The sequence below is a fragment of the Dysidea avara genome, chromosome 2 (genome assembly GCF_963678975.1).
Source record: "Dysidea avara chromosome 2, odDysAvar1.4, whole genome shotgun sequence".
In the NCBI taxonomy this organism is placed as follows: domain Eukaryota; kingdom Metazoa; phylum Porifera; class Demospongiae; order Dictyoceratida; family Dysideidae; genus Dysidea; species Dysidea avara.
Window position 1 is genome coordinate 22,378,050 of NC_089273.1, and position 14,192 is coordinate 22,392,241.

Consider the following 14,192-nt stretch of genomic DNA (forward strand, 5'->3'; position numbering starts at 1 on the left):
ACTTCCAAGTTTGTGAACTGTATTGGACTATAGTATGTTCACGTTGAGCTGGATCCTCAAAAACATTTAATAAATCATGGATGTAATTACACACGATCTTGAAATTTGGCTCATTTGCAGTACTGCTTGATCCGCTAAAAATATCGCGAAATCTTGTTGTTCAAATGTTTGACATAATGTTTATGGCCAATCAAAATTTTCACAATACATTTCCTATGGAGAAGCCATATAAGTACAGTGTCCATTAGAGCCCTTTCCCGAACTTGTAATGGAGCCAAACCGTACATGTCTGTTGTTGACACCTTTGCTGTTACCAATAATCATCTGGTTGGCAGAAATGTTAACTTTGTTGAGAAAAAAATCCACCTTTAATTTTTAGCTGTTTTTTCAGGGTTCAGCTCAACGTGAACATACTATACTCTGCATGCATGTTAGAATATAAGATGCATAAATTTTTGTGCTTAAACAATATATTACTTCATTGGAACTAAAATTATTTCAGTAATATGTGAAACAATTGAAAACCTCTTTAGTATTAGTATTAGTATTATTAATTGCCGGTAAAGGCACTGCCTGTAGACCGGATCAACACAGAATTTGTACAATCATAAGATGGTTATACAAAAATAAATCTAGAATTATTTTATTAGCTAAGTGAGAATCTAACAATGATTTAAAACAATTAATTGAATTAGCATTTACAACATAGTCAGGTAAACCATTCCAGTCATTGAAAATCCTGTTAAAAAATAATCACATCTACATTTTAATCTTGAAAATGATTTAAATAACTTAAATTGATATCCCCTTGTGATGGCATTAGTGTAAGTGAAGAAGTTGTGAAAGTCTGAACTAAAATAATTGTTTAGAATTCTATATAACAAAATAAGATCTTCTCTTAGTCGTCGATGAGCTAAGGATGACAATTGTAGTAAGGGTAATCTTTCAGAGTAGAATTTATCAGCCAGTGATGGTAACAAATGGGTAGCTCTTCGTTGGACTTTGTCGATTATACAATTATATCTGTTCAGATACTAAGATAATGTGAGCTGCATTATTCGACTATATAGTACAATTATAATTCATTACTAATGTTCGTGTATATTTCTACACAACATGTCTATAGAATTCATTGCACACACTTAAGTTCAAACCATCTGCTAAGGGATTATGCTGAGTTTTTGATTTGATTAAAAGTATGTATGCTGCTCATGGCATAGGCATTGAAGTGACATCAATGTGTCAGGAGTACTAGATCAATAATTACATTAAAAAAGAAAGCTCCCAAGTATTGTGTTAGATAGCACGCAGCAGTAACTGCTAGTAAAGCAAGAAGACTTTTGGATCTAATTAGTAAGTGCTTTATTAACTTAAGTGTTCAAACCTTTTCTTACTTATACAAATCTATCGTAAGACCATGTCTTGAGTATGGCAACATCATATGGGGTCCTAATTACAAAGTAGACGAAGATGCAATCAAAAAGGTCCAAAGATATGCAACAAGGCTGGTATCATCTATCAAACATCTACCTTATGAAGAACATCTAAAATGCCTCAAATTATCAACTTTAAAGTATCGGAGGCTTCGTGGGGACATGATCATGACCTACAACATATTAAATGGACATCTAAATGTGAATGAAACTACTTTTTTTACAAGAGCATGGACAGCAATTAGAGGGCACTCTTGCAAACTGTTCAAGCAATTTGCTTTTAGAGAGGTTCGACAGAATTATTTTTCTCACTGTGTAGTGAACAACTGGAACTCCCTTCCTAGTGGTATTGTGGAGGCTCAATCAACTGATGAATTCAAGAAGTTGTTTGACAACTTGAACAATGACATTATGATTAGCATAGATTTATTGTAACATAGGATCAGGATTTACAGGCTTTGCCTTTTTTAATTCCTGTATAATAATAATAATAATACTAGTAAGATCAGCATTACAATTCTATAAGCATGCGTACATACCCTCAGAGCAACATCTTGTGGCAAGGCTTTCCCAGTTGAAAGCTGTAATAGTATTCATGGAAAATTATCACACTTGCATACCAGTGACTATGATTTGTTGGTGTTTATCAGTACGTGTATACAGCAGTTGTGACCAGAAGTTGTTATTAATGTGGCTATGCTTGTATTGTACATTTTGTGTGAGAAAAGAGCACCCTATATACTATATTTACAAAGTTGTTTTAACTTAGAAGGAGATGAAATATAAGTCACGTTTCAGGTCATGAAAGATCCTAATGAGATTACTTAAACTACTTAATAGGCATGTAAGTGAGAAATCAATACAACATTTAAAAGTATTATTTTATGTACACATAGCAGTACATACAGTAGTCTAGTCACAATTTCAGATTTCAAGGCACTAGCTAACATGTGACTTACATGTTGTGCTATTTAATTGTTTAATACCCAGCTTGGGAAGCAATAACAACAGCAAATATTTCCCTCTTTGTAACCACTTACCACATATAAATGGAGGGACTAGCTTTGGAAAGTCCCAGTATAACTGTGGTAAATAACAGGAAACATGGTTACTTTCGATTTCAAAGTTTATAATTTATACCAGCATGCCAGTGTGTGTACAAAGTTACTGGATAGCTGGCTGAATACAAAAGTGTATGTACAAGATTGTTTCTTTAATTGCTTTCATAGTTTCTGAAAACTTTCTTGCATTTAGTTTGTATCCTACCATTAAAGTTAAAAGATGATCTTTTGTTATATTTATTGCATCCACATGTTTTAGTCCTTTGCTATATTGCACTGTTGCAAGTTATTCACCCAACTTCCCCTCAAAAATCATCCTTGATTATTTACTTGATCAAAATCACAGCTTTAAAATTAATTTGCTTATTGTGTTGGCATAATGCTTCATATTTTTGCCATCCTATAGGAGCTATGCTCAAAATTATGTAGCATAATGGTTATACAATTATGTTAATGATCTATTTGGTATAATAGCTATGCAGAATTTCACAGCTTTGTGTAAGATAAGGTTTATAGTCTCTTAAAACTATGTAGTGACCTTTTTTTGGTTTATTGGTATTCAACTTACAGTTAGACTGAAGTTGCAATTCCAGAGAACCTGAAACCCTCTCTAAAAACTTCTAGATCCACCCCTGTTTTAGGCATAATGAATAATGACCTTCCGCCCCCGCATAGTATTTTGAAAATCTTGAAGTGGGAAATCAGCATCAACTTTGCCTGGCCTTATATTTATATGGAGTATCTAAGCCTCAGCATGGCCTGTACAAAAACCTTGGGTAAATTTTACCAAAGTTCACCTTTCATCAAATCACCACCTTCACTGGAAATAGAGAACTGCTGATTGGTGTTGATTTATGTTGATGAGGGCAAAGCCTTTGTTCTCACATAAAGCTAAGCTGTTACTTTACCCAGGGTATTTGGTGAATGCATTCAAGTTAGACACTCTCCCCCTTATAAATATTATATACTCTTGCTATAGCTTACCTGAAAACTTAACGTTTTTGTTGTTGTTTTTGTTTTCATCTGCATTGCAAGTTAGGCACTGTAGGGCACATACGAAAGCTGCATTGACTTTAAACTAAATGCTTATTGCTGCAGGCCAGCATGAGGAAGTTTGAGGGTGTGGTCGTAGACTAATGTAATTTCTGTCTGTACTACTGCAACTTTATTAATTGTTTATTTAGAAGAATTCACAGGACGCATTAATGACTTCGGAAGGTGTGTTGCTTTGACCAGGCCTAGTTGTTGCGCTGGACTTAGCTAACATCTAGCTAATATGAGCAGGAGACATGAAGGCAAAACACGAGGTCGAAAAGCCGAAAGACCCGATATGACTACAAGGCGAAAGCCTAATGAAGTAAGCCCAATGAAGCGCTTAGTACGTATATATAATATTATTTTGCGTAGCTCATGTCGGATTTCTTGTATAGCTATTCCAGCTACCATGTTTAGATACAATTCGTCAAAGTGGCGGCAAAAGAAGTCTCGATTTAATTTTACAAAGTGGGTATAGTACTGGTATACCACCGGGTTATGAACGTAAACGGCTATTTTACCGGCACAAGTCCATCATTTATTGGACTATCAAACACACTAGTTGTATCTAGGCGAGCTAGGGTTGGTACGCATCCAATATGCGTCAGCGTCCAATATACCCCGAACATTCAACTTTAGGGGACGCGAAAAGTAGATCCTTAGCATTAGGGGTAGGGTAGGGTTCAGCTTTGGCTTCTTCTTCACTCTTGTTATATATAGAAGTCACTTCAGTCGGATGTTTATAAGGTAGAAACTGAGAATTCAACTACACTTTAGAAGTCACTCTGTAGATAGTTCAGTTCAACCTGTAAACAATTCAGCAACAGCATTAGAGAGTTTAGCTGGTATAGGTAAGACATGCATTGCTAGGAGTCTTCAGTGGATAAACAACCTGAAGGAATGATGTAATAATCACCGAGGCAGAGCCGAGGTGATTATTACATCATTCCTGAGGGGTGTTTATCCACTGAAGAATCCTAGCAATGCATGTCTTAGTAATTTAGACAATGGCTTGTGGTGACTGGAATTTTGTTATGAACCCACAAAGTATGCAATTTGTTTGTTGAAGTTTGTGGCTAGGTGTCTTACTAGGTTCCACCTGTTTACAGGTGTCTTACTAGAATAAAAACCCTGCATACTTTGCAAATATCAAAGCATTCTTGACATGCCATTGTCTAAGTGCAGTAAGACATGCTGTGCTAGGATTCTTTAGTGGATATAACACCCCCTAAAGAATGATGTAACAATCAGAATGGAGGTGATTATTACACCATTCCTGAGTGGTGTTTATCCACTGATCCAAAAGAATCCTAGGAATGCATGTCTTAGTTACATATTTAGACAATGACACATGTAACTGGAATTTTGTTAGCAATCTCCAAAGTTTTCAATTTCTTTGTCAAAATTTGTGGCTAGGTAGTGGATGTCTCTTACCAGACTAAAAACCTTGCATATAGTACTTTGCATATCAAAGCATTCTCTGAATGCCGTTATCTAACATAAGAAGTCACCCAGTAGAGTGTTTGGCTACAAACAAGTCACTCTGTTTAGAGTTCAACTACAAGCATGTTAGCCTCTAGAGAGTTTAGCAATTAGCATGCCTCACAGTAGAGAGTTCAGCAATACACTAGTCATCCTTTACAGAATTTGGCTACAACAACTCAAAGTTCAGCTACAAACAATTCACTCTGTATCAAGACACATGGTAGTGTGTCGTGTGGCCCAAGAAGCCGGTGCGCCACACCCTGAGTATATTTACAGGAAAAAAGTAAACGCGATTTTCACGCCTTTGTAGCTCCGTGATTCCTTATCTGATTGAAACCAAAGTTGCTACAGAAGTGCCGGCTAGGTAGGGGAGTCCACATTCCAAATTTGAATAAAATTGCTCCAGCCATTTCCGAAATACGAGCGGCCAAAGTTTGGGTTTTTTTTTCTTCGTTTTTTTCTTCTACTACTTCTTTTCGCACACTTCACAAAATTTGCCATAAAACACGAATTCGTGCTCCAATCGGGCTGAAATTTGGCATACGTAAAGGGCTCATCAAGGTGAATCTCAGTACCAAGTTTGGTAGGAATCCAATCAACATTCACGGAGTTATTACTGATTATTTGCGTAAAATAAGGTCGAAGGTATGTCACGCCCACAGGGTAAACCGCTAGAAGGAATGAGCTGAAAACTGCTATGTAGATGGAGTAACTATCGTAGGAGCGCCTTTTTGTGGTTTGAAAGGAATCCAGTTAAGGGCCATCGAGATATGACACAAAATCCAACCTGTGTCACAATTACGCGATCGATTTTTATGAATAAAAAACTATTAGTTTTCACGCCTACCAGGCAAACCGCTTTGAGCGATGAGCTGAAAATCAGTGTGTAGCTGGAATAATTATCATAGAAAGTCCTTTCAGTAGTACAGAAGAATCGGATTACATACCACTGAGTTATGATTCCAAAGCCAACTACGTGTAGCATATGCGAGATCGAGATACTCTAATAGAACAGTCACCCTAATAGAGCATTCAGCTACGTTTATAACTTATAGCATTGCAAGTTATTCTGTAGGGAGTTCAACTACAACAGTTAATCTTATAGACAATTCACTACAAGCAAGTCACCCTGTAGAGAGTTCAGCTAGAAATATGTCGCTGTAGAGATTCAGAACATTATAAGTCACACTGAAGAGAATTCAGTTATAAACAAGTCATCCTGTAGAGAATTCAGCTACAAACAAGTCACTGCGTAGAGGGTTCAGCTACAAAAAAAGCTACCCAGTAGAGAGTTCATCTAGATCAGCTACAAACAAGTTACTTTATACAATGTTCAGCTACAAGTAAGTCACTCTGTAGACAGTTCAGCTACGTATATACAACCAAGTCACTCTGTAGTACAAACAAGTCACTGTGTAGCTGGAGAGTTCAGCAACTAATCAAAAAAACCACTCTGTAAAGAGTTCAGCTATACAAAAAAGTTATAACTCTATAGAGAAAGTTATAACTCCATAGAGAGATCAGCTACAAGACATTACCTTATAGAGAGTTCAGTTACAAAGCAACCACCATGTAGAGAGTTCAGCTGCAAACAAATCACCCTGTAGAGAGTTCAGCTATGAACAGATCACCCTATAGAGAGTTCAGTTAGAAAAAGTCATCCTGTAGAGAGCTCAGCTAGAAGAATCACCTTGTAGAGAGTTCAACTGCAAATAAATCACCCTGCAGATAGTTCAGCTACAAACAAGTCACCCTGTAGAGAGATCAGCTACCAGCAGTTACCTTGTAGATAGTTCAGCTACAAAAAACCATCATATAAAGAGCTCAGCTGCAAACAAATCACCCTGTAGAGAGTTCAGCTAGAAAAAGTTATCCTGTAGACAGATCAGCTAGAAGGATCACATTGTAGAGAGTTCAACTACAAATAAATCACCCTGCAGATAGTTCAGCTACAAACAAGTCACCCTGTAGAGAGATCAGCTAGAAGAAATTACCTTGTAGAGAGTTCAGCTACAAAAAAAACTATCATATAAAGAGCTCAGCTGCAAACAAATCACCCTGTAGAGAGTCCAGCTACGAACAGATCACTCTGTAGAGAGGTCAGCTAGAAGAAATCACCTTGTAGAGAGTTCAGCTATAAAGAAACCACCATGTAGAGAGTTCAGCTGCATACAAATCATCTGTAGAGAGTTCAGCTGCAAACAAATCATCTGTAGAGAGTTCAGCTGCAAACAAATCATCTGTAGAGAGTTCAGCTGCAAACAAATCATCTGTAGAGAGTTCAGCCAGAAACAAGTTCACCCTGTAGAGAGATCAGCTAGAAACAAGTCACCCCATAGAGAGATCAGCTACAAAGAAACCATCCTGTAGAGAGTTCAATTACAAACAGGTAACCCTATAGAGAGTTCAGCTAGAAACAAGTCACCGTGTAGAGAGATCAGCTAGAATCAAGTCACCCTGTAGAGAAATCAGCTAGAAACAAGTCACCCAGTATAGAGATCAGCTACAAAGAAACCATCCTGTAGAGAGTTTAATTACAAACAGATGACCTTATAGAGAGTTCAGCTAGAAAAAGTCACCGCGTAGAGAGATCAGCAAGTTAGATCAGCTAGAAACAAGTCACCTGTAGAGAGGTCAGCTACAAAGAAACCATCCTATAGAGTTCAGCTACAATCAAGTTACACTATAGAGAGATCAGCTAGAAACAAATCATGTTGCAGATAGTTCAGTTGCAAACAAATCACCCTGTAGAGGGTTCAGCCACCCTGTAGAGAATTCAGCTAGAACAAGTCACCTTGTAGAGAGTTCAGCTACAACGAAACCACCAAGTAGAGAGTTCAGCTGCAAACAAATCACCCTGTAGAGAGTTCAGCTAGGAACAAATCATCCTGTAGAGAGTTCAGCAAGAAATAAATCACCCTGAAAAGAGTTCAGCTACAAACAATGAGAGTTTCAGCTACAGTTCAGTTATGTAAGAAGTCACCTTATTAACTACAGTATGTGATAATCATGAGTCAATGTTATATATACAAATATTTCATCAGACAAAAGCTATACACACTCCTTTGTTCCACAATTCCTGCAGTGAAAAAAAAAAAACAAGTTAAAAGGAAGCATCAAAGCCATATGGCCAGTTTTGTGGCTTGCAATACAAAAAGAAGTGATATCTAAACCAAAACAGCCAAGCTGTAAAAAAAGAGTGCGGCCCCCCAAAAAGCCAAGGTGAAAAAAGATGTGAAATCCAAGGTGGTGGCCAAGAAATGGCTGCGATGGTAGGTTAATGCCAAAAAATTTAATTACGACAATTCATGTGAATTTGGTGACGAATCCTAGTGGAGGAAGCAACGCAAATTCACCTGAATTTTTGTAATTAAAAGTTACCTGCCATCACAGCCATTTCTTGGCCACCACCTTGGATTTCACATCTTTTTTCACCTTGGCCTTTTTGGGGGCCGCACTCTTTTTTTACAGCTTGGCTGTTTTGGTTTAGATACAGTATAAGCCAAGAATTCAACTACAACACATCACCCTGTAGAGAGTTTAGCTACATGACCTACTGGAGAGCTCAGCTACAAAGCAAGTCAGCTTCACCCTGTAGACACATTGGAAGTCTTGCACCCTGTACAAATTTCAGCCACAAATATGTAGAGAATTGAGTTACAAAAAGTGACCCTGTAGAGAGTTCAACAACAATATCACCCTGTATAGAGTTTAGTACAAATAATTGATCCAGTAAAGAGTTCAACTGCAAACAAGTTACCTTGTAGAATATTCAGCTACAACAAGTCATATTTTAGAGAGTTCAGCTACAAGCAATTCACTTTTTGTAGAGAGTTCTGCTACATTATAAGTATCCATTTACGGAATTCAGCTACAATAATTCATCTTGTAAAGAGTCCAGCTACAAACAATTCACCTTGAAGAGAGTTCAGCTTCAAGTCACCCTGTAGACCATTCAGTTATAAACAATTCACTCTGTAGAGAGCTCAGCTACATACCAAGTCAATCTGTAGCGAGTTCAGCTACATTGGAAGTTTCCTTTTAGAGACTTCAGCTACAGCAAGTCACCCTGTAGAAATTTCAGCTACAGCCAAGGCAAGAGTTCAACTACAAGACATCACCCTGTAGAGAGTCCAGCTACAAACATTTCATTCTGAAGAGAGTTAAGCTACAAACGAACAATTCACCATTCATGATTTTCTAAATAGTTCAGATGAAACAAGTCACCCTGTAGACTGTTCAACTACAGCAAGATGCTCTGTAGTGGGTTCAGCTACCAGTATACATTATAACTCACCCTGCAATGAGTTCTACTACAAACTTTCCAACCTGCAGGAGAGAGTTCATGTGTGATAATTACAGTATTGTTAGTATTATTTTTAAAATTTTGAATTGAGAAGTATTCATAATCCAAACTTCAGCTCTACTCCTTTTTGCAGTGAAGAACAGAACACAAGTACAGCACCACCCAGAGGTAACGTTACACTCGTGAGCAGTTGATACTCGTGTAGCCCATTGTTGACCCATGAGTTTCTTTAGCATGTGTAGGCTAGCTAACCCACCACATGTAGCCACGACACGCGAGCTCCTCGGGTGACTGCTCCATTATCTACATGCCTTTGTATGTGACATATTCCAGTTGTGTGTTATGTCAAGTCATGGCCTGGATTTGAGCACTCATGAGGGATTGTAACGTTACCTCTAGGTGGTACTGTAAAAGCATAACCAAAGCAAGCCAAAGGATTGCTTTAGAGTATGGAAATGCAAAAAGAAGTGATGTCTACAATAATCTCAATGCTGCAAAGCTGTGTAGAACTCTAAAAATATCCATCATGAATAAAGCAAAACCTAAAGTCTTGGCCAAGAAATGACTGTAATGGTATCTAGGTTATTGGCAAATTTTTTAATAATGACAATATTGGTGAATTTTGTGCCATATACCAGTGAAACTTGGAGGAAACATGAATAGTTGTTGGTATTATATATATATTTGCCTTTAACTTACATTTACAGCCATTTCTTTGCAGCCAGATTAGATTATATTTTTCACCATGGCTTTTTTTGGAGGCTGCACCCTATTTTACAGCTTGGCTGGTTTTGAATTACATAACATGTAACATGGAATCAGCTGGTTTTACAAGGAACAGTTGTAACACGGGCATGAGAGCTTTGCCTGATGTGTATGAATGAATTACAGGCCCGAGGAAGGAGGGAATAAACATAGGCTAATACCCCATGGTTAGATCTGAGTCAAATATGTTCAAAAGTTTTCCCAAAATGCGTTAAGGAATTTTCACTAAATTTCACCCATTATGTTCTTATAGTATTCCTATTATGTTTGCATTATGTTCCTAAGTTAACAACATTTGTTACAATTATCTTGGAACATTTTAACCAGTGAATACTCTATTAGTGTATTTCACTATAAAGTGACTGTTCTATTAGAGTATCAATCTAAGGAGCTTTATATGATGCATTTGAGTGTTCTATTGTTGTTTGTAGTCTCCACTGACTGCAGAGTATCAATATATTTTCATGGAATGAATTTCCATACTTTGAATTATCTGCCTAATATGCCAACATAATGCTGGCATAGCACTCCAGCCTATTATGCTTTTTATTATGCTAGCATATCTACCCACGTTACAGATATTATGTCACACTTTTCATCCATAACAGGTTGGTAGCTTGATCAATCATCCAAACCAATATAAATACAACCACTAGATATTATTGTAATGCATAGCTAAAAATTTCATTATGGGACAGCAGATGGTTATGTTCTGGTTATGCTTGCTTATGAGTATAATAGACAAACTCTAGAGGTATCATAAATAGTGTTGTGCGATATGGCAAATTTTGTATATTGCCTATCACGATTATTGGTCTCTTCTTTTACCGCGATATGATAAATTATCACGATATACAAATTGCATGAAGTCATGGTAATGAATTGCTAGTATTTGAGTATAAAACATGCAAAATAGTCCCTAACTTGCACTTTCTTCTGCAAGTAAGTCTGTTACACTGTATAAAGAAATTAATACTGTCTTGAACATCATTTTCTGATGAAATAGCTACACCATCATATATCACGATATAACGATATTAATTTTTTTTTATCACAATTACAATATAAAAAGTAATATGTCACGATAATCAATATAATCGATATAATAGCACATCACTAATCATAAAGAATTTCACTTACATGAGTCAAATGATTTAATCAGTGTTACTGAATTGTTTATGGAATAATTTCAGAGTTTACTTAAGGCATATATAGGTAAGCTGGCTTGTAAAGTAGTAACTTCGTGTAGAGTGATAACTTCATGATGGGGTGTGGTCCCATTGTCTACATTGAGGATTGTGTGGAAATGATTGGCGAATAAGCTATAGCACTGGTTCACCTCAGCCAAATGTTTTTCAACTTGTAGGATAGCAAAGATAACAAAATGCTCTCCATCTGATTGGTTTGCATGGTGAAATCCGAGTCATGTATACCAATCACATGTCGACTATTTATCAATCCCACAATCTATTTCAGCCTTCATGTCTATGTAACTGTTACTCAGATGCAGCCCAATCTACATTTGTGACCTAATTTTAGAGTACTGTCGATCTAAGCACAATAGTACTTTTGCAACAAAATGCATTTAGAAACAATGGGTAACAAGTTGATGTGCTACTTCTAAAAACCAGGCGCCATGCAGCTAGCAACCTCATCTGGAATTAACCATAGATAGTATATGCAGTGTTGGGCAAGTTACTTTTATAAAAGTAACTAGTTACATATCATGACACACGGTAGTGTGTCGTGCGGCCCAAGAAGCCAGCACGCCACACCGTGAGTATATTTACAGGAAGAAAGTAAGCGCAATTTTCACACCTTTGTAGCTCGGTGATTCCTTGTCTGATTGAAACCAAAGTTGCTACAAAAGTGCCGGCTAGGTAGGGGAGTCCACATTCCAAATTTAAAGAAAATCGCTCCATCCATTTCCGAAATACGATCGGCCAAACTTAGGGTTTTTTTCTTCGTTTTTTTTTTCTTCTTCTTTTTGCACACTTTGCAAAATCCACCATAAAACACGAAGTCGTGCTCCAATCGGGCTGAAATGTTACACACTTGAAGGGCTCATAAGGCGAATCTCAGTACCAAGTTTGGTAGGAATCCGATGAACATTCACCGACTTATGACCGATTATTTGCGTAAAATAAGGTCGAAGGTCTGTCACACCCACAGGGTAAACCACTTGAAGGAATGAGCTGAAAATTGTTATGTAGATGGAGTAACTATCGTAGGAGTGCCTTTTTGTGGTTTGAAAGGAATCCAGTTAAAGTCCATCGAGATATGACACAAAATCCAACCTGTGTCACAATTACGAAATCGATTATTATGAATAAAAAACTATTAGTTTTCACGTCTACTAGGCAAACCGCTAAGAGCAGTAAGCTGAAAATCGGTGTGTAGCTGGAATAATCATCATAGAAAGTCCTTGCAGTAGTACAGAAGAATCGGATTACAAACCACTGAGTTATGATTCCAAAGCCAACTACGTGTAACATATGCGAGATCGAGATACTCTAATAAAACAGTCACCCTAATAGAGCATTCAGCTAATTTATTTACTCCATTATAGAATTCTATTACATTGCAAGTTATTCTGTAGGGAGTTCAGCTGCAAACATTTGATCTTATAGACAGTTCAGCAAGAAGCAAGTCACCCTATAGAGAGTTCAGCTACAGGTCAATTGTATAGAAGCTAAAAAGCAACTCTACATTTCCTTGGTTAATTCACAAATAATGTACTGCTCACAAATAAGGAGACCTCAACTAATAAGAGATAAGACTACCCTGGAACATGTGCAGCGTAGAGCTACTAAATTCATACTGAATGACTACATCTCACCTTATAAATCAAGGCTACAACAACTAAATTTATTACCGTTACTGTACATCTATGAACTGAATGATTTAATGTTTCTGATCAAATCCTTGAACACACCAACAGACAACTTTGACATCAGAAATTTTATCTCTTTTAACACCAACAGCACTAGATCTGGAAGTCACTTAAAACTATGCCATCCAAGGACAGTATCCACCACTCATCATCATTTCTATTTCAATCAAATTGTAAGACTATGGAATCATCTACCTGTTATAAACTTATCTTTACCACCTTATGTCAGCAAACAAAAGCTCACTAAACATCTATGGGACCATTTTACAGTTAACTTCAACTCTGATCAATCCTGTTCATTTCATTTCTTATGTCCATGCCACCGATGCTCAAGACAACCAATCTCCACCAATTTTCTCCCACTTTATATACTGAACTACAAATTCGTAATAAGTACATAGTTACTATACATAGTTAAGTAATAAGTAATTGTAGTGTAATTAATGTATAGCTGTACATTTCTGGCTGTGGGCACAGGTTGACCACAGACCTTTGATGCAGGTTCTCCTGCTTGAAAAAGCATTATAAATAAATAAATAAAATAATAAATAGATATATCGCTGTAGTGATTCAGATGAATCAGAACATTACAAGTCACACTGAAGATAGTTCAGCTATAAACAAGTCATGCACCCTGTGGAGAGTTTGGCTACACTCTCTAGAGAGTTCAGCTACAAACAAGTCACTGTGAAGAGAGTTCAGCTACAAAGAAACTACCCTGTAGAGAGTTCATCTATACAAACAAGTTAACCTATAGAGACCAGCTGCAAACAAGTAACCCTGTAGAGATTTCAGCTACAGACAAGTCATTTTATAGTTTATACAATGTTCAGCTACAAGTAAGTCACTCTGTAGAGAATTCAGCTACATACAAGTCACTCTGTAGAGAATTTTGCTACAAACAAGTCACAGTGTAGAGAGTTCAGCAACCAAAAAACCACCTGTAAAGAGTTCAGCTAAACAAACAAGTTATTCTGTAGAGAGAACAGCTAGAAACAAGAGAGAACTCAGCTAGAAGAAGTTGCCCTGTAGAGATCTCAGCTGCAAAGAAACCCTGTAGAGAGATTAACTACAAACAAATCACCCTGCGGAGTGTTTAGCTATAAACAAATCACCCTGTAGAAAGTTCAGGTACATAAAAATCACCCTATATAGAGTAAAAAAAAATCACTCTGTAAAGAGTTCAGCTACAAAGAAACTATCCTATATAGAGT

General features: G+C 37.0%; 1 protein-coding gene across 3 annotated transcripts in view; it reads left to right on the forward strand.

Moving 5' to 3' along the window:
- The first annotated feature begins 3,680 nt into the window (after positions 1-3,680).
- LOC136246883 (uncharacterized) overlaps positions 3,681-14,192 on the forward strand; it is a 147,570-nt gene continuing 137,058 nt past the window's right edge. For all 3 annotated transcript variants that reach the window (XM_066038483.1, XM_066038485.1, XM_066038484.1), the window contains exon 1: positions 3,681-3,851. In XM_066038483.1, the coding sequence (XP_065894555.1) occupies positions 3,771-3,851 (81 nt within the window). In that variant the 5' untranslated portion in view covers positions 3,681-3,770. The remainder of the gene's footprint in view (positions 3,852-14,192) is intronic.